General features: G+C 43.5%; 1 protein-coding gene across 1 annotated transcript in view; it reads left to right on the top strand.

Moving 5' to 3' along the window:
* The first annotated feature begins 4,849 nt into the window (after positions 1-4,849).
* Positions 4,850-24,330, top strand: part of LOC126188816 (WAS/WASL-interacting protein family member 3-like) — a 53,982-nt gene continuing 34,501 nt past the window's right edge. The window contains exon 1 of the mRNA XM_049930429.1: positions 4,850-5,050. Coding sequence (XP_049786386.1) covers positions 4,850-5,050 — 201 coding nt within the window. The remainder of the gene's footprint in view (positions 5,051-24,330) is intronic.

Genomic DNA, 24,330 nt, shown 5'->3' on the forward strand with positions numbered 1-24,330 from the left:
ATGGTAGACCTCAGCTTTTCAAACTGATCCATTTTCATAACTAATGATAGCAATGTAGCATGAACCTTTGTTGCTCATTGTCCCAATTGCATTACCAAGCAGGGTCCCTTCCTTTTCCTGAATGAACCCGAGTGTCGTTGAAATTCAAACGCCAGCATCATTCGATTTCACTGCTTTAATTTCAAAGTTCAGTTAAGGTATTCATAGCTGGCTACAATATTTAGATTACACAGTCACAAATTAAGAGTGCGAGTTTTGTTACCGTATTTTAGCTTACCTGTGACTGCAGCTCATCTTGGTACGTACTAAATTTTACTATTGTTAATTGTTCAGAATCATTTAATTCAAGTTCAAAGTTAAATCTCTTATTTCTAAATTGCGTAGATTCAAGTAGCTTTCGAAATGATTGTTGAGGTAGTCCAAGACTAACCGTATTTTACTGAATTTCCATGTGCTTCAGAAAGAAAGCTCACTATTAACTTCAGTCACTAAATTAACTTTCGATTTTCCGGTTTTATTAATTCTTTTGCTAAATTAAGTCAGAGTGTAGCGAAATTTATTACTTCTGACAAACTTTCAGTTTTCACACTACACGTGTCAACCTTCAGTTACCACGCTTCTAGTGATAATTATATGTGTAATAACCTTTCTTTTTCAGTTACTATAGTAATTGTCCATAGGACTGGCGACCATAATTTCCCCCAAATCTCAAATATCTAATTACCGCTAGTTAATTGTTAACGTAACGGCCGCAAATTTACTTTCTTTATTAACTTTACCCCTTTTCAAAATTAATTTCCACCAGTTTCATTTGCATTTTTCCTTTCATTTAGATGTAACCCTTTCCTCCCTCTTTACCGACAAATTAACTTCGGTGACGATTGCTTTTCCCAAATTTCCATTAGGTACACGCGGTTTAATTTTTCAGTGTCATTAAGGTCGATAAGTGAGGGGGAGGTTACACCCTGCATATCGTGTAAATTATGTCGTTGCCATAGTTGTGAGAGCTTGTTGGTTTTATGATTCTCAAATAAACATAACTATTTAGGAACTTCCCAGTTTTTTGCAGAGAATGTTTCTCTAATCCTGTATTGGGTTTCCAGAAATGTGCACTATAAGTTCAAAAAATCATAATTTCAAAATCATTAGAGACAGAGAACCGTGGTTTATTGTAATCATCCCTCTAAGCTTTTTTTCCTTTGCCCTTTGTTGCAGAATTTCTTTGTTGTGCATAAAAACAGCGACAGACCAATAGAAGACGTGATGTATCATTTGGCGTGCAGGATCCAAATCCATGACGAGGGTACTGTGTAATTATCTACACCAAAATGGGAGGACACCACTGTCAAAAACAAGCATAATGAGGTGGTTCAAAAACTTTAAAGATACAGCCAGTGTCAAAGAGCTTCCTCGAAGTGGACGTCGCCTGTGTCTTTTGTACGAGTTAAAAGAGAGTAAGCTGCATTTCAACGCAGCCACCAGAAGACACATACGAATCTGACCCTGTGAGATGTGCTGAACGACATGTTTCCCGAGAAAAATCAATGGGTCGTGATGGTCCCATCAGTTGGTCCACGTGCTCTGCCGATGTTACGTGATTAGCCTTACTTATGTGGAGTTACGTATTGTGTATGTACACAATCCAGTCAATGACATTTCTGCCCTTTGTGCGCGAACCAATGAAGCAATCAGAACTGTTGATGCTGCAGTGCTGGGCAAAAGTCGAATATCACACACAGTAAGACTCATTTGAAAGCGTTGTGTTAACAATTGTGACAGGAAAAATATTACCTGCTAATGAACTACCATGTACTTCAGAAGAGTAACAAAACATGAAGGTCCAGGAGGTGCAGAGATCAACCTTCTGTAGGATGTATGTATTACACTTCACAAAACGGACATTATCGATATCCAAGATGTTCAGAACAAACCGTTAGCTTACAACATAAACACCGAATCTAAAATGGCGAACTCCTTGGGAGTTACAAATCGTGTGGAACGTTCAACTATGTATCCACTCTTAAAGCAAGTATATACGGGGTGTGGCAAATAAAAGAGGGCCGGACGAATGGATACGATTGGACGTGAATGTATGCATATAAACGCACCCCGTGAGGCGTAGACCACGTGTACGCCTGGCCCGTAATCCACACCGGTTAAGAGTGTAGTGCGGGCTGCGTCAGTCAGAGTGGAGCAGCGCAGAGGGGATGATGGTACTCACAGTGGAACAGCAGGTGTTCGTTGTGAAAATTAGGTGACAACAAAGTCGTGGAAACTGCCTAGTCGATTGTTTGCTGAGAAATTTAGTAGTGTCGAAGTGCCAGCAAAGAGTGGCATGCGACACTTAGTCCGAAAATGGAGTCAGACAGGATTTGTTTTGAACAAGTCAGAAAGCATTCTGAAACGTGCCCGCACACCAGAAATTTTGAGTGCAGAAAATGCTTGAGAGTCCTACCCAATGAACCCAACGCCTTTCGCAAGAGACTGGCATATCACGTCGGTCATGCGGACGAATACTCCACCTGGACCTGCACGTGCATCCCTACAGAATGTCTGGTCGCGGCCCTAGCTATCTACCCAGGTCACCCGAACTGAGCTTGCAGCTTAAAATCACATACAGAAAAGGTCTGTATATGACGTAGGAATAACAGTACACTCTTTAAAAAACCTATTACACAGAATATATTTTATTAAAAAAGGAGGGCCAAAATTTAATAGAAAATAACAGTAAAAACCAATTAAAAGTTAAAAACAATTTTTGTAAGACGAGAATCCGCCGCCCCTTAACATCCGCCGTCCTAGGCAGCTGCCTAGTCTGCCTGGGCCTACAGGGTGTTTCAAAAATGACCGGTATATTTGAAACGGCAATAAAAACTAAACGAGCAGCGATAGAAATACACCGTTTGTTGCAATATGCTTGGGACAACAGTACATTTTCAGGCGGACAAACTTTCGAAATTACAGTAGTTACAATTTTCAACAACAGATGGCGCTGCAAGTGATGTGAAAGATATAGAAGACAACACAGTCTGTGGGTACGCCATTCTGTACGTCGTCTTTCTGCTGTAAGCGTGTGCTGTTCACAACGTGCAAGTGTGCTGTAGACAACATGGTTTGTTCCTTAGAACAGAGGATTTTTCTGGTGTTGGAATTCCACCGCCTAGAACACAGTGTTGTTGCAACAAGACGAAGTTTTCAACGGAGGTTTAATGTAACCAAAGGACCGAAAAGCGATACAAAGAAGGATCTGTTTGAAAAATTTCAACGGACTGGGAACGTGACGGATGAACATGCTGGAAAGGTAGGGCGACCGCGTACGGCAACCACAGAGGGTAACGCGCAGCTAGTGCAGCAGGTGATCCGACAGCGGCCTCGGGTTTCCGTTCGCCGTGTTGCAGCTGCGGTCCAAATGACGCCAACGTCCACGTATCGTCTCATGCGCCAGAGTTTACACCTCTATCCATACAAAATTCAAACGCGGCAACCCCTCAGCGCCGCTACCATTGCTGCACGAGAGACATTCGCTAACGATATAGTGCACAGGATTGATGACGGCGATATGCATGTGGGCAGCATTTGGTTTACTGACGAAGCTTATTTTTACCTGGACGGCTTCATCAATAAACAGAACTGGCGCATATGGGGAACCGAAAAGCCCCATGTTGCAGTCCCATCGTCCCTGCATCCTCAAAAAGTACTGGTCTGGGCCGCCATTTCTTCCAAAGAAATCATTGGCCCATTTTTCAGATCCGAAAAGATTTCTGCATCACACTATCTGGACATTCTTCGTGAATTTGTGGCGGTACAAACTGCCTTAGACGACACTGCGAACACCTCGTGGTTTATGCAAGATGGTGCCCGGCCACATCGCACGGCCGACGTCTTTAATTTCCTGAATGAATATTTCGATGATCGTGTGATTGCTTTGGGCTATCCGAAACGTACAGGAGGCGGCGTGGATTGGCCTCCCTATTCGCCAGACATGAACCCCTGTGACTCCTTTCTGTGGGGACACTTGAAAGACCAGGTGTACCGCCAGAATCCAGAAACAATTGAACAGCTGAAGCAGTACATCTCATATGCATGTGAAGCCATTCCGCCAGACACGTTGTCAAAGGTTTCGGGTAATTTCATTCAGAGACTACGCCATATTATTGGTACGCATGGTGGATATGTGGAAAATATCGTACTATAGAGTTTCCCAGACCGCAGCGCCATCTGTTGTTGAAAATTGTAACTGCTGTAATTTCGAAAGTTTGTCTGCCTGAAAATGTACTGTTGTCCCAAGCATATTGCAACAAACGGTGTATTTCTATCGCTGCTCGTTTAGTTTTTATTGCCGTTTCAAATATACCGGTCATTTTTGAAACACCCTGTAAATACGCCTCTGCCTGAGAGCGGGTACCGAAAAAGTAATGGTACCAGAGTTAGTGAGACAGCATATTCACAATTGAGAATATTACACTAAACAGACCACATAATGAAGTATGACGCGGCTTTCTGTCCTTCTTAAAACATAGACAAAATTCCTAATCAGAAGGGCGCCTTGTGCCCACTGATATACAGAACTTGAACACAAAGTCGCGCACTGCAATGTCAAGCATATAAGTGAGACACTTGTTCCAACCCAAGTCGAAACTATTTGCATGCAAACACAACGCTCACCTTTGAATGCACTGAAGTGTTGCATGTTCTCCACCATAAAAATCCATCAGTCTTGTGTTGCGAAACAACCACAGCTCGCAGGTAGTACAGCCACCGCCTGGCGTCTCCACATGATCTGTCCAACCGCACACAAATAACGCCTCTACTAATGGACCGTATTCGCCAACCGTACTTTATGGCTATCATGGCCAGCCCCTTCCAAGTCTCAATGTGTCGACGATCAAACGACAACTGCGTGTCCATCAGCCAGAGCGAAGACGCACAGTCAGCACTACTCTTCCCTCGAAGGGAGACAACAATGGACCAGCCAGAGAAGGCACTCCCAGACAAGCTCCTCGTAGAGAAGGCACTGGAGGACGGGGCTCCCCCTGAGACTCCCCTCTCAGTAGGGCCGTGGGCGACCCTTCATTCCGACTCGGGCTGTTGATGAAGTATCAAAAAAAATGGCTCTTAGCACTATGGGACTCACCATATTAGGTCATAAGTCCCCTAGAACTTAGAACTACTTAAACCTAACTAACCTAAGGACATCACACACACCCATGCCCGAGGCAGGATTCGAACCTGCGACCGTTGCAGTCCCGCGGTTCCGGACTGCAGCGCCAGAACCGCTAGACCACCGCGGCCGGCGATGAAGTATCGGCGATAGCTTTTTCCCCAACGTATCGATGTAACGATATCAAAATGGCAATATGGAGTGCCAGTATTTTTATTTTACATTATAATTTTTGGCAGTTTTCGGTAAATATATGAAATCGTTCTTTTGAAATTGTAGTAGAACATAATTTTACTCTCACTGTGTGAAGGAGCCTTACTACTTTTTGAGCCCCCACCATATCCAGTCTTTCTCTTTGTGTGAAGTAAATATAGGTGGCACAGACAAGCAGTCCGACTGCACTGGGGGCTGGCGATGTGAGTTGAATACCAAGATATCCGAAGTGGAGAAATAGCACACCAGTCGCATTAAAAAACAATTTTTACGCAACTAGTGTGATATTTCTTCACACTGGCATTCTTCAAAATGCAAAATGACAAGATTGGTTTTTGCGGTGGGCGGAGACCTGTGAGGAAATATGCTGACGTAATCGGCGCTCGGCGACGCCAACAGGAGCGGCAACGTTTAACTCCACCACGAAATTTCGACACTACAGCTGCTACGTCACAGACGTTTAGAGAAATGAGAAAACAGGTAAGTAGGCATGAAGTGTTCCAGGCAAATCCGATGTGTGACGAAATCTAGCGGTGGACCCGTCGGACGTCTTTCACTGCGCCACTTACGTGTAGTTACCGTTGTTAGAAAAGTGGTGATCGCCAAGTGTGAACGTGCATCGTTTTCCTTTCTATTCGTGCTCTAAGTGGGATAAGCAGGTAGCTAGCTTGTTGATGTATAGAATACCTAATAATAAGCCAATACTTAAATATACAGATCTATAACCGGCAGTATATTTACGAAATGCAGCCGATATTTTTATAGGCCGATACTTCGATACTTTGTGACCTGATATATTGATACATCGATACTTTTCTCCATATACCGATGGCTGAAAATGATATTTCTTAAATATGGATGTATGGGATACCCGATATTTTTAAAAATGTCAACAGACGTAATAGCGACTCGACCGCTTTGCTGTTTCGAGCGCGGGCGCAGATCTTCGCCTATCGGTAGCGGACCGGCTCACGCAGCACCTTAAGAACAAATTTTTCTTCTTCCATACATTAGACAGCAATACAAATTAAATTTATTGCACTGGGAGCAATACGACATTCTATCATCGTTTAATTACAAGGCAATTTCCACGATAATTACGCTGGCCTCCCTCTTTTACAATTACAGAGGGGTTTATTTTCGCGATAGCCATAAGTCTTCAGAATAGCATTTACAATCGAAATGAAGAACTGTATGTGACTGGCATATTTTTAGGAGCGAGGGACATTATCAGCACCCTTTCAACTTTTTTGCGTTACAGGGATTTGAAATATTAGTAATTCAGTACCATTGAGAAACTGAACAACAAGCTGATTAAATGCAGCTGAAGGCAAGCAAAACTAAGATTCTTCGTTTCCGCAAAGTCCACATAGACATAACGGCGGAGACGTGATGCGAGGTTGTATTAAGAGATTCTGTGTCTGCACCACTGCTCCAGAAGCTATGTGACGGTGTGTCGCTGTGGATACTACTGGATCACTAGCTGATATTCCCTTCCCTGTCCCATTTGCGAATGGCGCGTAGGAAGAATGATTGTCGGTAAGCTTCTGTGTTTAATTTCTCGAATCTTATTGTTATGGCCCTTCGGCAAGCTTTATGAAAAAGAAAGTAGCACGTTGACAGAATGTGTCCAGACCTAATCCGTCAGAATTCCAGTGGTAAACCTCTCCGTGAAGCACAACGCCTGTCTTGCAGCGCGTGCCACTGGGGTTTGCTGAGCGTCAGCGTAACGTTCTCCCGTGACTTCAGGATCCAGTGACGATATGGGCCGCTCTTTGTTCGATCTTATCTAGCTCTTTTACTAGTCCTACCTGGCAAGAGTCCCAAACTGATGAATCGGTCGAACTGTGTGTTATGTAAGCCCCTTTTTCGTAGGTGAGTCACATTTCTTTAAGATTTTTACTATGAATCTCAGTCTAACATCTACTTTTCCTACTGTTAGGTTTATTTTGTCATTCCACTTAAGGTCGCCCCGGATGATTACTTTAAGATATTTTACTATAGATACTGCTTCCAGCAATTTGTGATCGATAATATAGTTGTACAATAGTAGATTTTTGGTCCTATGTACTTACATCCAGGGTCAACTTCCAGTCTCTGCACCATTCATCCATCCTCTGCAGGTTGTCCTGCAAATAACTACAGTGTTCTGGAGTTACTGCCTTGATAACCGCATCACCTGCGGCAACGCTTATTGAGCTTCAAACGTTTCCTGATGGATCATGTATATATATTTACGTAGCTCGTGAACATTTACTTTCAGATATATGCACATGCTAAGCACTCCGGAGGACGTCGCATACTAGAACCTTGAATTTTTGCATAATACCAGTTGATTCATTTACAAGCTTCAAATCTGTTCTAATTGTATATTCTCCTTCGAGAGTTAATTCTTGCACATTTATTTTTTGACATCTGATAAGACAATGTTGATATGCCTATTCTGATTTAATTTAGTGTACTACAACATAATTGAATTTTTTGAAAACGTATTCGGAATACATTTAGAATAATTGCTCAGATGGTACGACACTGCTTAGCGCTCCGGATAGTTATCAATGTCTACGTCCGACAGTCGTCTAGCTTTACATACTCATCTATGTCAAACTGCATACAACTGGTAGAATCGGATAACTTTTTGTTATTTGTATCTTGTAGCTTCTTCGTATTCACCCAGTCAAAGGATTTCTCTGTACAAATGAGTGCTATGTAAGACCTCCGTTTGAGTTATCTTTATAAAATTTTCTTTCATCAGAAACGTGAAAACATTCTGTATGCCAATTTAAATGTCGTCCATTTATTCCTTAATTCTGCTGTGTATAGCTTGATAACCTCCTTGCGACAGGCAAATTTCCAGGAACTTGAATGCCACTGTAACCTTTCTCATTTAATGGTTAATGTATATGCAAAATAGCTTTCCCAAACCAGTGCCGATAACGCGGTGGGCGAGGGGACAATGGTAGTGGTGGGGGATCTATTGTGAATGACGATCATCGCACGATAGGGCACAGTAGGGGAGCAAATTTGATTCTGGTGCAGTCTGCATTGTCGCCAAATTTATCCAATATGGTGGCTCTCTTGGGTGATCGACCCCACCTCCTGTCCCTGGGATGTGTATGAGGAAATGCTACTGTTAAATTGATATGGAAATTAATTAAAATGATATGCAAATTAATTAAATTATACAAGTTCAAAATGTTGGGAAATTCTAAATCCCCACCTCCTCTCCCTGGGCTGCAGATCTGGCAATGCCGCAGTTCATTTGATATTCGGAGAAATTAAATCGATATGCTAATTAATTTAATGAATTATGCAAATTAATCGAATTCAAAATGGCGAGAAATATGAAAATGGTGGGACTTTGAAAAAGAGTGGAATATTAAAAAAACAGTGATAATTTCAGATTTTGGTACCCTAGTTCAAAATACCACAACCAGAGGGCGCTGCTGGACTCTCCCCTTTCCCACTTCCCCTCCCTGACTTTCTCATTAGTGAATTGATGGGAAAAAGACTTAGTGTCTGCTGAGCTGCTGGAGTGGGCGGACGTAAGTCTTTGCTTTGTTGTATGTGCGATATGTGCAGTGGATGAGATTTTGGTAGGTTTGGAGAAGTTTAACAGGTATATATTAGCTGTAATCATACATCTGAGAACTGCATCCATAGCTCCCTGCATGATGCTTGGAAAGCACAAAAACTGTTTGAGTGTAAGAAGTAGAATACATTTCATCAAATAATGATGATGCAGCAAGATGGATTGAAGCTACATTCTGCCACTCCTGCTGATAGATGTCTGTGATAGAACTGTCGACCTTTCCTGAATATTCCAGTCAAAGTGCAAGAGGTGAGATGCTCATCCACTCCAGTGTAGTCATCTTGTTCAAAAAGTGTTCAGTTGAGGAAATGATGTTGACAAGCAGGAAGTATTTCCGTAAGTGTACTACATGTAAGCAGGCAGCTGAGGACTACATCGATAGCTCCCTTCATGAGAACTGGAAAGAAAGATAATGGATGAATATGTGAAAAATACGTTTCAGCAAATAATGGTGATGCATTGTGATGAGTTGAAGATACATTTCCCAATTCATGCTGATAGACGCTTGTGCTGGAACTGTCAATCTTTTTGAAATGTCCTATCAGTATGTCTAGGAGACAAATGCGTGTTCTTCACCAACAGTTGTACATCGATGAGCTACTTGAAAAATCTATCACAGAGGGAGCTTGAGTCACAATTTACTCCCCCCACCTCTTCCCTCAAGAACCATCAGGAATGCAGCATTCCCTCCTCCCCGACCCGAAAGTTGGCAGAAGCTAATAGGGATGTAGGAATGCCACAACTGGTGATGCTATGATTACAACATTGGTGATATAACGCGAATGCAGTACACCACCAGTCTCAGTCAGTGGAGTAGTAGTCATGAAGCGTCACAAATACCAGTAGGAGCCAGGAACATCCAGTGCTTCTCAGCAACAGAACAGGAAGAAGTGGCAAAGTAAGTACTCACCGTATGTCTTTCATACTATTACCAAAACTAGAGGTTCTTTGTCAAGTTCCATTTCTTTGTTCAACTCCATTTCCTTATCTGCAGATGCTTATTGTGTTTCTTCTCCATTGTTCGGTGGTCTCCTCTGTGTCTGTACACACTCCAGTGTGTATGAACTGGTAGTGGCCTCCATCATGCCTGGACTGGCAGCAACCTCCAGCGTTTCTGAACTGGCAGTAATCTACCATGTTGGTAGCTCTAGTGACCTCCCACTTGTCAGGATCTGGAGTGCTGTGGGACCCTGTAGCACACTTGGTCAGCGTGTGGGATCAGGACAACGAGTTGCTTTTTTTTTTTTATCCCACTCATCGATTTAGACAACAAGCTAGCCCTGAATCTCTGGAAAAGTGTGCCATTGGTCCACCACCCCATGGTGCAGGTCAGTATTGGCCTCCAACATACATACCATCTCAGAATATTCCAGTGTTGCTGCAAGGACTGGATCCTTGAGAAGCTGCCGATTATTCCCAGGGATGTAATGGTATTCAATTCAAGATATAATTTAACAGCTAGAGGTTCAAAGGGTTTAAAATTGGTGTAGAAGCATCAGTGGACAGTAACTGGCACGTCATATTAGAGATCGAAAATACACTGAGAAGTATTAAAGTGTGGTTTACGGATTTGTAATGGGATGAAGAGTGTAAAGCAGAGCCCTACAACAGTCAACATATTGCCACACAGTAAAATCTACTCCGTCCTCCTCAAGATATTTTCTGTGTGTGTCTAATGCTATATATAATTTCGCTGTACGATGGCGCTGCACTCATACTTATATTGGGCAACTGGTCTATTTATTTAAAGCACTCCACCATTACAAACTTGGTTGGTCTACTGTTGGTGCTATCTGTTGTGCTGGAAAGACTGAACAGATGGTTGCTTTTGTTCAAATTATATATAAAGACGTAGTGAACTATCTCCATTCATATGGTGTACACGTGGATGATGTAGAACAATACATAAACACATTGCCGAAAGAGGAAGGTAAAGAACTACTCGTCACTTTGAGAGAAATACATGGTCAATTCTGTGCATACAAGAAAGCTTTATTTGCCAAATTCTGTAGCTGTGTGAAGAAAGAGACAATTGATTTAGTTGATGGTATGCACCCTGTGTATGACTATTGAATAATATGTATACTATAGCAGAGAGTGTTTTATTTTTTCTATACCTCTCTTATTAATGCTACTGTTTTCAGTATTTTCAGTGCAGTGTCTAGAATACTGCAGCAGCAACAATCTGTCTGAATCAAGAAAACCTATTGCACACCAATACCTGATGGAGTCAGTATCCTGGCAAGGTGGGTGAAGCATCAAAACTTTGTTGTAAGCCACTGATCCTGTGACGATGAGGAATAAGACCATAAGAAAGAGGAGAATGGGTTACTCCGCCCTGGTAATATACTGACGATAATTGTAGGTCCATCCAGTTGCAGCAAGAAGAATGTTCTCATGACACTGCTAACACACCCAGATGGAGTCCGATTTGAACATGTATGCTTGTTCTCAGGAACTCTGTTTCAGCCCAAGTACCAGTTACTGCCAAAGATACTACATGGTGTTGATGGTGTAACATACATGATATTAAGTCAAACCAGTGAAATTCCACCAGTGGAAAAAGTAAAGCAAAACATCATGTTTGATGATGTTGGTGTGGAAAACCAGGGTCAACCTCTAGGATATTTCTGTTTTGGTCGTCATATGGGTGTTGATGTGTTTCATTAGAGTCAAATATATTCCATAATCTTAAATCAGGGATGATGCAAAGCTATTATAGCCTTCAAACAAGACAATTTGAATTAAAAACACATTTACCAAGTACATGTATGAACTGATATGTTATTCAATGAATTTGTAAAGATATGTGGGGATTGCTGGAATCACATAGTACAGATATCTTGTTATTGGTAAAACAAGAAAACTGAATGATTGTAGATACAGTCACAACTTCCAGGATTTTCTGTATACAGGGTGAAGAAAAATTGACGCCTTCGGACTTCGCAGCTCGGTTCCTCACATACTAGCAATACAAAAATGCCTGTCACAAAATTTCGTCCTGTGCATGCTTCTGGCCGTAAATGGATGTTAAAGACTGGCTATATTGTACACTGTAATCACATGTGGAGCAACTACCTATGACATCAAATAACAACAGTGCTGTGCTGTTGGTGAGCAACTTTTGCTCTTATCTCTTGACTCACTGATGGACTTTCACTTTGTGGCAGCGTCTATGCTGAACTTCCTCGAGACGTGAGCGGGCTAAGCAGATGTTGTGCAGAGGCCAGAAGACGCTAGGCATGCTTTGACGAGTTCCTAATGTGAATCTTTCCCCGGTGTGAAATGGTATGTTATTGGAAGTGGCTGCCTGTGTACATGGCGAGAAAAGAAAGAGAGAGAGAGACAGACAGACAGACAGAGCGAGAGAGACATGAAAGCAAGAGATGGGAGAAATGGGCTTCTCTTGAAGATTATTCTAGATTTTAAGATGACATTTTTCCATACTGACTTGTCGTGATTTATTTTGGTAAGACGTTTTATGTTATAACAGTGTGACCTACGTGATTATGATTCAGTGGGGCAGATTTCTCTTTAGCAACTGCGCTTAGAATGAAATCGGTTTTAGCCTTTTTTAGCCAGTCGGTATTTCATTCACCAAATATAATTTACATTTCCCTTGCCTTTTCAAACGTTTATCACAGAAATGGTGTTTGCATGACACCACTAAGTTCAGCAGGTGTTTCCAGTTACCTTAATCGGATTGAGCAATGTAAGACTTCATACTGAAGTACTAATTTTATCAGACATTCAAGCGGGCAAGCGTGAGATGTAGCACAGTGCCTACGTGGAGGAGGAGGAGGAGAGGGAGGAGATTAGTGTTTAACGTCCCGTCGACAACGAGGTCATTAGAGACGGAGCACAAGCTCGGGTTAGGGAAGGATGGGGAAGGAAGTCGGTCGTGCCCTTTCTAAGGAACCATCCCGGCATTTGCCTGAAGCGATTTAGGGAAATCACGGAAAACCTAAATCAGAATGGCCGGACGCGGGATTGAAGCCTACGTGGAAATAATTAAACTAAATATTCTAGTGCCTAATCAAAATCAGCTTTTTCAGTCAAAACCATTTCTACTCGCAGTAGATCTTCACAGAAGACCCCTCTTTGAGTTAGTCAATTATTTTCAGATCAGTGACGGCAAGTTACTTCGAGAGCTTCGAGAAGTCACCTACTCGACATTTTATTTGCTGAGTTTACGATGCTATTGTGCTGAGAGGTCATTTCAACGAAATATTGAAATTTCATACATGAAATTATAGATTTTGTTTTTCTTTCTTATCAGTCAAATATGAAATATCATTAGGGGGATTCAAGTTCGAATCAGCAACGGGAAGGTTGACAAACAGTCAGTACTAAATTATTACAGATATTAAACTGAAAGCCACCCACAGTTCTTGCCTGTATAAGTACTGGCTGTTAGTTCATTGGTGGGTCAGACTTTCGGCCTATAAAACAAGGTTTTTTAGTAGCGGTGAGCTTCCTATTGAATAAATGGAGTACCTAGCATTCACTGACTACCCGTGAGTGCTAAGTAGTCCAGAAGAATTGAGTGAATCTAGCCCTATTTTAAAGGAAAATGCGCAACGAAATCGAAATACAACACTTCAGATCCACCGATCAGCGACTCAACTTCATTCACTGCTTTCAAGCAAATTTCCCTTACGGGTTGTACGACGTTAGTGATCACAGGACGCGGGATGGCGTCCTAGTATGCACTCTGGTGAATAGGTTCAAGAAAGGAAGCGTACTTCTGATCTGAAATATGGAACACATACAAAATTCTAGAACTGCGGTTCCATAAGGAAAAACTGTATTTATCATAACTATTCACCTGAGAGTAGTCTGGGTGCGGAGCACAACGTAGACGGTCATACACGCAAAGTCTCAGACATTCAGAGAATGACCGAATATACACTACTGCCCATTAAAATTGATATACCACGAAGATGACGTGCTACAGACGCGAAATTTAACCGCCAGGAAGAAGATGCTGTGATATGAAAATAATTAGCTTTTCAGAGCATTCTCACAAGGTTGACGCCGGTGGTGACACCTACAACTTGCTGACATGAGGAAAGTATCGAACCGATTTCTCATACACAAACACCAGTTGACCGGCGTTGCCTGGTGAAACGTGATGCCTCGTGTAAGGAGGAGGAATGCGTACCATCACGTTTCCGACTTTGATAAAGGTCGGATTGTAGCCTATCGCGATTGCGGTTTATCGTATCGCCTGCTCGCGTTGGTCGACATCCAATGACTGTTAGCAGAATACGGAATCGGTGGATTCAGGAGGGCAATACGGAACGCCGAGTTGCATCCCAACGGCCTAGTATCACTAGCAGTCGAGATGACATGCATCTTATCCACATGGCTGTAACGGATCGTGCAGCCACGTCTCGATCCCTGAGTCAACAGATCGGCACGTTTGCAAGACAACAACCATCTGCACGAACAGTTCGACGACGTTTGCAGCAGCATGGACAGTCAGCTCAGAGACCATGCCTGTGGCTACCCTTGACGATGCATCACAGACAGGAGCGCCTCAACGACGAACCCGGGTGCACGAAAGGCAAAACGTCATTTTTTCGGATGAATCCAAGTTCTGTTTACAGCATCATGATGGTCGCATCCGCGTTTGGCGACATCGCGGTGAACGCATATTGGAAATGCGTATTCGTCATCGCCATATTGGCGTATCACCAGGCAAGACGGTATGGGGTGCCATTGGTTACATGTCTCGGTCACCTCTTGTTCGTGTCCGCAACTCGTGGTCGGGCGGTAGCGTTCTCGCTTCCCGCACCCGGGTTCCCGGGTTCGATTCCCGGCAGAGTCAGGGATTTTCTCTGCCTCGTGGTGACTGGGTGTTGTGTGATGTCCTTAGGTTAGTTAGGTTTAAGTAGTTCTAAGTTCTAGGGAACTGTTAAGTCCCATAGTGCTCAGATCCAGTTGAACCATTTGAACCTCTTGTTCGCATTGACGGAACTTTGGACAGTGGACGTTACATTTCAGATGTGTTACAACCCGTGGCTCTACCCTTCATTCGATCCCTGCGAAACCCTACATTTCAGCACAATAATGCACGACCGTATGTTGCAGGTCCTGTTCAGGCCTTTTTGGATACAGAAAATGTTCGGCTGCTGCCTGGCCAGCACATTCTCCAGATCTCTCACCAATTGAAAATGTCTGGTCAATGGTGGCCGAGCAACTGGCTCGTCACAATATGCCAGTCACTACTCTTGATGAACTGTGGTATCGTGTTGAAGCTGCATGGGCAGCTGTACCTGTACACGCCATCCAAGCTCTGTTTGACTCAATGCCCAGGCGTATCAAGGCCGTTATTACGGCCAGAGGTGGTTGTCCTGGATACTGATTTCTCAGGATCCATGCACCCAAATTGCGTGAAAATAAAATCACATGTCAGTTACAATTATATATATATATATATATATATATATATATATATATATATATATATGTGTGTGTGTGTGTGTGTGTGTGTGTGTGTGTGTGTGTGTGTGTGTGTGTCCAATGAATACCCGTTTGTCATCTGAATTTCTTCTTGGTGTAGCAATTTTAATGGCCAGTAGTGTAATATTCACCAAGTTGAGGCGTCAAAACTGGCTTGTGCATCACACCAAAAAGGAAACACGAATCAAATCAGTATCACGATGCATGAAGTGAAACGTGTCTGGGTAAAGTACAAGTTCTGTCCATCTAAATTAACTGAAATGACTGCAAAGTTTACACTCGTACGAAACCCCTAATGCTCCTCACAAATGAGTTTAAAGTTACAGATCGTCCATAACTCGAAAAGCCTGTGCTAGTTCCACTCGAAAACGAGCGTCTAAGAGCCGCACAGAACCAGCGTCACATACTCACCGCCAGTACAACGTCTCTGCCGCGACTACTTGTCAGTGGCTCGACAGTATCCGTCTAACGGCTCCGTCTCGCCTCCGAGTTCAGAGACCGAGAAACTTAGAGGGCGTGAAATAACCAGTTAACACGACGAATTCTTTCGTGATATAAGAAATCTCCTCCAATCGCAGGACAGGATTGACGACGCTTGTTTATGAGTTCTCAAAATCTTCATCGGTTAAACGCCTGAAATATGAACGGATGCGTCCTCTGTGCGTGGCTAACAGCCAATTGCAAGAGAGCTCGTTACAAAAGCCGCGCGGGTAACGCTTCGACGACCCGCCTGAGTGGCACCTCAGGCCATGTGAAACCACTGGCCCTGTCACCGCGACGGATCAAAGCTCCTCTTGTGATTAATTTTTGTTAATTTTGCTGCTGTCAGACTTGAGTACGGGAATGTTATACAGACAACACGCTTAGTTAGGAAATAAACTTAACCATACACCTAATGTGAACACGTGTCTGTTATACTTCTCATATATTAAAGCTATTTGGTTGAAAATGTAAAATCTCACTTTGAATTAACAGTACAAGCGAAATTAATTTCTTTTATTGTCCTTTTGAAATGTAACACACTTCCGAAACAATACCTAAACCCATCCACTCCTGTGTTAACATTTCACATACATACGAGGTGCATTCAAGTTCTAAGGCCTCCGATTTTTTTTTTCTTCGGACTGGAAAGAGATAGAAACATGCGCATTGTTTTAAAATGAGACCGCGTTCGTTGTCAATACGTCCCAGAGATGGCAGCACCGTACGGCAGATGGAATTTTACCGCCAGCGGCGAGAATGAGAACTGTTTTAAATACTTAAAATGACGACGTTTTCCTTACTTGAACAGCGTGCAATCATTCGTTTTCTGAATTTGAGTGGTGTGAAACCAATTGAAATTCATCGACAGTTGAAGGAGACATGTGGTGATGGAGTTATGGATGTGTCGAAAGTGCGTTCGTGGGTGCGACAGTTTAATGAAGGCAGAACATCGTGTGACAACAAACCGAAACAACCTCGGGCTCGCACAAGCCGGTCTGACGACACGATCGAGAAAGTGGAGAGAATTGTTTTGGGGGATCGCCGAATGACTGTTGAACAGATCGCCTCCAGAGTTGGCATTTCTGTGGGTTCTGTGCACACAATCCTGCATGACGACCTGAAAATGCGAAAAGTGTCATCCAGGTGGGTGCCACGAATGGTGACGGACGACCACATGGCTGCCCGTGTGGCATGTTGCCAAGCAATGTTGACGGGCAACGACAGCATGAATGGGACTTTCTTTCGTCGGTTGTGACAATGGATGAGACGTGGATGCCATTTTTCGATCCAGAAACAAAGCGCCAGTCAGCTGAATGGAAGCACACAGATTCACCGCCACCAAAAAAATTTCGGATAACCGCCAGTGCTGAAAAAATGATGGTGTCCATGTTCTGGGACAGCGAGGGCGTAATCGTTACCCATTGCGTTCCAAAGGGCACTACGGTAACAGGTGCATCCTACGAAAATGTTTTAAAGAACAAATTCCTTCCTGCACTGCAACAAAAACGTCCGGGAAGGGCTGCGCGTGTGCTGTTTCACCAAGACAACGAACCCGCACATCGAGCTAACGTTACGCAACAGTTTCTTCGTGATAACAACTTTGAAGTGATTCCTCATGCTCCATACTCACTTGACCTGGCTCCTAGTGACTTTTGGCTTTTTCCAACAATGAGAGACACTCCGCGTGGCCGCACATTCACCAGCCGTGCTGCTATTGCCTCAGCGATTTTCCAGTGGTCAAAACAGACTCCTAAAGAAGCCTTCGTCGCTGCCATGGAATCATGGCGTCAACGTTGTGAAAAATGTGTACGTCTGCAGGGCGATTACGTCGAGAAGTAACGCCAGTTCCATCTATTTCGGGTGAGTAGTTAATTAGAAAAAAAAAATCGGAGGCCTTAGAACTTGAATGCACCTCGTACTGTGTGGGGCATACGTGACTCGAGGTGATGCGTTAGCGAAACAGAGGCACGCAGCGGAGTATAAGTAGGTGTTGTTTTATAACGAGATTCATTCAAGTGTGGCAGCTCTTCTGGACGGCAGGGCGTGTCACATTAGCGGCGACACACGGCAACAGATGGGGTACAGCATCCCAGTCCACGGCGGGTCGTTGGTTTGAGGCCGACGTGGGGTCCACAGCCAGCCACGTCGGGCCACTCTTCGGGTTGCCAACGCAGGCAGTCGTCTCGTCTCCCGACACACGCCAGAGATTTACAAGGTGAGGGCCGCAGATTCGGACGTTGGAACGGGCAGTCGTTGCCACTGCGTTCCCAGCTACGCCAGCCAAGGAAGAAGCAGCAGCGGGGCCAGCCTGTGGCTCCCGGTGGAGCAGCGTTGAGTCAACGAGGATGGTGCCCACTGTGTCGGCTGCTGGTGCAGAAATCCTGAAGTAATCGGAACAAGGCCAACACGACACAGCGTCGCGTTGCACAGGCTGCTGGGGGTACTTCCTCAGCATTGTGGGCCCTGTGACGCGAACCGAGGTGAACAATGCTCTGTATTGGAAACGAATAAGTCATTTGGAAAGTTCACGCAGAGTTCTAATACGGCAACTCCTGCCACCCATCCACTATATTTGGTGTCAATACGCCGCATTTAGCGTCAGATACCACAACATTTGGTGTCAGTATAGCGGACGTTGTCTGTCCAGTATGACGTTCGAGCCCACCGCCTACAGTAGTCACAAGGTATGGTGAGTGATGTCAAAATTGTTCTTTTGAGTGTTGGACGTTTTATTTCTTGTTGGTGTTTTGAGTATGGCTTGCCAGAAGCCACATTTGAGACGTTTTACGTATGCATATTATTTTTTTGTCAGAATAACTGATAGTGTATTTGGGACAGTAAGATGTTGTTTTTTGTGGCATTTCATTACTTTGTATTGGTTTCTGATGTTACTGAGTATGATGATAAGGAGTTATAGGAAGTCAGATTACTCTTGTAGTTAGTCCCGAAACAAAATGACCAACTGAGAACAAAAGCAACACAATGGCAGAGTCAAGGACGCAAGGTGTTTTGGAACCAGAAGCGGTAGGGATTTTAATGGAAAAGATAGCACAGTTGACAGTGGACAATACACAGATGAGAAATGAACATCTAGAAGTGAGTGGGAAACCGCATCTGATCAGTCGTTATTGCCTAGGAAGCAGGAGATTGATCCAGCCGTCGTGAGTTTGATTATTCCGTTTTCTGGCAAGGCATCTGAGGATGTGCGTTCGTTTGTGAAGGACTTGGAAATTTCAGCTGCAACGAATGGTTGGTCTGATGAGCAGTTGTTACATGTAGCCAAGATTAGACTAACGAATGAAGCGAAAATATACGTAAGGTGTTCTGAGGCATTAAGGAAGGCAGGACAGTTTAAGCAATTAAAGGAAGGTCTTTAACAAAGATACAAGAAACAGAATAGCCCTCGGTACTTTAGGGAGAGGTTAAGCACAATGACAAAGAGACAGGGGGAGACGGCGGATAAATTTGCAGACAGGATAAGGGAAATTAATGACTACACTTACGAGTTGGGTCAGAGCAATGAAGCGAATAGTTTTCTGTTGCAGGAGGCGGAGCAAAGGGCACTTGATGTTTTTTTGAGAGGGTTACCGGCGCATATGTCACGGAAAGTGCGTGAAGGGACTCCGAAAGATTTGTATTTGGCCATTCAGCTGGCAATTCAGTGTGAGGAAATAGACGCGGCAACAGGAGTATGCGAGAGGCAAACAGTATTTGCAGTCGGTATAAAACGTTACAAGTGTTTTCGTACGGGACATGTGCAGAGGCAATGTACCCAGTCACCGAGGAATAGAGGAAGGGGTGGAAATCAGCAGCGTGGAGGATGGAGAAATGGAGATAGGTGAGGTGCACAAGCGTTAAAAGACAGAGGGGGCCCAAGACCCACCTATACGAGCTCCCGTTTAATTTCAGTGCTACGAATACGCATGCAGAGGTGGAATGTTCAATGGTAGGATCCGTAGGAATTAAAAAGTTTAAGATTTTGTTAGACACAGGGGCGTAAGTGTTAGTGGCTACTAAGAATATAATGGGACGAAGTAAGTTAGACCCACCACGTTATAGGTTGCCTGGAATGGGGGATAAGGAGGTCACACATTAGGCGTCAGTGACAGTTCACTTTCGCACAGAGAAAGTCCGATTTAATGCATGCATGGAGGTGGTACCATGGGAGAGCGAGGGCTACGACATGATCCTAGGAGTAGATTTCTTGCATCAACATCATGCCAAAATTGACCTTGAAAAAAAATGGCTCAAATGGCTCTGAGCACTATGGGACTTAACTTCTGAGGTCATCAGTCCCCTAGAACTTAGAACTACTTAAACCTAACTAACCTAAGGACACCACACACATTCATGCGTTGGCAGGATTCGAACCTGCGACCGTAGCGGTCTCGCGGTTCCAGACTGTAGCGCCTACAACCGCTCGGCCACTCCGGCCGGCTTGGACAACGAACTGTGGAACTTGTTGGAATGACCGGCCGCGGTGGTCTCGCGGTTCTAGGCGCGCAGTCCGGAACCGCGCGACTGCTACGGTCGCAGGTTCGAATCCTGCCTCGGGCATGGATGTGTTTGATGTCCTTAGGTTAGTTAGGTTTAAGTAGTTCTAAGTTCTAGGGGACTGATGACCACATCTATTAAGTCCCATAGTGCTCAGAGCCATTTGAACCATTTTGTTGGAATGCTATTTCCGCTAGGGGAAACTGTCGCTTTGGTAAGTGTGGAGTCGAATCTACCTGTGGGTGCGGTGTGTGTTATTGAACCATTAGAGGATAATGAAGATTTGGGTTCATTGAGTTGTTTTGTGAAACGTAGTGTTGTACGCATACAGGAGGGGAACGACGGGCGAGTAGTTCCTGTGAGCGTGGATAATTTTAGCGCTGTAGACGCGAAAGGAGTTTTAGTAGCAAATTTGGATGTGCCAGATGTTGAAGACTAGTGTTCGAGAGGTAGGCGAAGCGATCAACCACTATCTGCCGATGGAACTGCATTGTGTGTCGAAATTAAGCATTTGAAAGGAGAAGAAAGGGAGCAGATGGAAGAATTATTGTGGGAGTTTAACATAGGATACCAACAGGGAATGAAGCACCTGTGTACCGTAAACCATACAGAATACCGAGGTATTTGCAGCCGATTGTGGAGGATTTCATTGATCAGCAACTTGCGGACGGTATTATAGAGCATAGCAATAGTTTTCTGGGGAGCGGGCATTGTCGTTGTGCCTAAAAAATCTGCGGATGGAACTAAGAAATTCAGGTTCTGTTGTGACTACCGATACCTCAATAATAAGACAGTAACGGACGCATACCCCATACCAAACATATCGGGGACTTTGGATCACTCAGGACAGTGCCAGTACTTTTCTACTATGGATTTGACAAGTGGTTATCATCAGTTTGAGGTGGCTCCAGAGGATCGTCCAAAAACTGCTCTCTCTACACCTGGAGGCCATTACCAGTACATTAGAATGCCATTCGGTTTGAAAAACGCTCCGGCAGTGTTTCAGAGGTTGCTAGACAGTCTATTGAGGGGTTTGAAACCACGGCAGTGTCTTGTCTATTTGGATGACATTATACTGTTTTCAAGTAGTATGGAGCAACATAGACAGCGGTTAAGGGAAGTCTTTATGAGGTTAAGAGCAGCTCGTTTGACGTTGAGCCTGGAGAAGTCATTTGGCGTTGGAAGAAGTAAAATATTTGGGTTATATTATCAGTCAGGACGGAGTGCGAACAGATCCGAGGTTGGTACAGGCTGTAAGGGATTTTCGGGAACGGAAAACAGTTAAGGAAGTGCAGTCATTCATCAGAATTTGCAATTTCTATCGAAAGTTCGTGAAGGTTTTTGCAGATTTAGCACAGCCGTTGACGCGATTGTAACGGAAGGGTGTGAACTTTGAGTGGACAGAAGAGTGTTGGAAAGCGTTTGACAAACTGAAAGAAGCGTTAACATCAAGTCCAGTTCTTGTGTTTCCAGATTTTGAAAAGGAGTTTATACTAGCATGCAATGCATCGAATCAAGTATTAGGGTGTGTTCTTAGTCAGGAATTTGATGGGAAAGAACATCCTGTAGCCTATGCGTCTAGGCAGTTGAACGCAGCAGAGAAGAATTACTCAACAGCAGAGTGGGATATTCTTAGCGTAATCAATGGAATCACATATTTTAAATGTTATTTATATGGGAGAAGATTTCGGGTAGTGACAGATCATGCTGCATTGAAATGGTTGTTGGGGTTGAAGGATTCGTCGACTAGGCTGTGTTGTTGTTGTTGTGGTCTTCAGTCCTGAGACTGGTTTGATGCAGCTCTCCATGCTACTCTATCCTGTGCAACCTTCTTCATCTCCCAGTATCTACTGCAACCTACATCCTTCTGAATCTGCTTAGTGTATTCATCTCTTGGTCTCCCTCTACGATTTTTACCCTCCACACTGCCCTCCAATGCTAAATTTGTGATCCCTTGATGCCTCAGAACATGTCCTACCAACCGATCCCTTCTTCTAGTCAAGTTGTGCCACAAACTTCTCTTCTCCCCAATCCTATTCAATACCTCCTCATTAGTTACGTGATCTACCCACCTTATCTTCAGCATTCTTCTGTAGCACCACATTTCGAAAGCTTCTATTCTCTTCTTGTCCAAACTAGTTATCGTCCATGTTTCGCTTCCATACATGGCTACACTCCATACAAATACTTTCAGAAACGACTTCCTGACACTTAAATCTATACTCGGTGTTAACAAATTCCTCTTCTTGAGAAACGCTTTCCTTGCCATTGCCAGTCTACATTTTATATCCTCTCTACTTCGACCATCATCGGTTACTTTACTCCCTAAATAGCAAAACTCCTTTACTACTTTAAGTGTCTCATTTCCTAATCTAATTCCCTCAGCATCACCCGACTTAATTTGACTACATTCCATTATCCTCGTTTTGCTTTTGTTGATGTTCATCTTATATCCTCCTTTCAAGACACTGTCCATTCCGTTCAACTGCTCTTCCAAGTCCTTTGCTGTCTCTGACAGAATTACAATGTCATCGGCGAACCTCAAAGTTTTTACTTCTTCTCCATGAATTTTAATACCTACTCCGAATTTTTCTTTTGTTTCCTTTACTGCTTGCTCAATATACAGATTGAATAACATCGGGGAGAGGCTACAACCCTGTCTTACTCCTTTCCCAACCACTGCTTCCCTTTCATGCCCCTCGACTCTTATAACTGCCATCTGGTTTCTATACAAATTGTAAATAGCCTTTCGCTCCCTGTATTTTACCCCTGCCACCTTCAGAATTTGAAAGAGAGTATTCCAGTTAACATTGTCAAAAGCTTTCTCTAAGTCTACAAATGCTAGAAACGTAGGTTTGCCTTTTCTTAATCTTTCTTCTAACATAAGTCGTAAGGTCAGTATTGCCTCACGTGTTCCAATATTTCTACGGAATCCAAACTGATCTTCCCCGAGGTCGGCTTCTACCAGTTTTTCCATTCGTCTGTAAAGAATTCGTGTTAGTATTTTGCAGCTGTGACTTATTAAACTGATAGTTCGGTAATTTTCACATCTGTCAACACCTGCTTTCTTTGGGATTGGAATTATTATATTCTTCTTGAAGTCAGAGGGTATTTCGCCTGTCTCATACATCGTGCTCACCAGATGGTAGAGTTTTGTCATGACTGGCTCTCCCGAGGCCATCAGTAGTTCAAATGGAATGTTGTCTACTCCCGGGGCCTTGTTTCGACTCAGGTCTTTCAGTGCTCTGTCAAACTCTTCACGCAGTATCTTATCTCCCATTTCGTCTTCATCTACATCCTCTTCCATTTCCATAATATTGTCCTCAAGTACATCGCCCTTGTATAAACCCTCTATATACTCCTTCCACCTTTCTGCCTTCCCTTCTTTGCTTAGAACTGGGTTGCCATCTGAGCTCTTGATATTCATACAAGTGGTTCTCTTCTCTCTAAAGGTCTCTTTAATTTTCCTGTAGGCAGTATCTATCTTACCCCTAGTGAGACAAGCCTCTACATCCTTACATTTGTCCTCTAGCCATGCCTGCTTAGCCATTTTGCACTTCCTGTCGATATCATTTTTGAGACGTTTGTATTCCTTTTTGCCTGCTTCATTTACTGCATTTTTGTATTTTCTCCTTTCATCAATTAAATTCAATATTTCTTCTGGTACCCAAGGATTTCTATTAGCCCTCGTCTTTTTACCTACTTGATCCTCTGCTGCCTTCACTACTTCATCCCTCAGAGCTACCCATTCTTCTTCTACTGTATTTCTTTCCCCCATTCCTGTAAATTGTTCCCTTATGCTCTCCCTGAAACTCTCTACAACCTCTGGTTCTTTCAGTTTATCCAGGTCCCATCTCCTTAAATTCCCACCTTTTTGCAGTTTCTTCAGTTTCAATCTGCAGTTCATAACCAATAGATT

This window comes from Schistocerca cancellata, chromosome 5 (assembly GCF_023864275.1).
Source record: "Schistocerca cancellata isolate TAMUIC-IGC-003103 chromosome 5, iqSchCanc2.1, whole genome shotgun sequence".
Classification (NCBI taxonomy): Eukaryota; Metazoa; Arthropoda; class Insecta; order Orthoptera; family Acrididae; genus Schistocerca; species Schistocerca cancellata.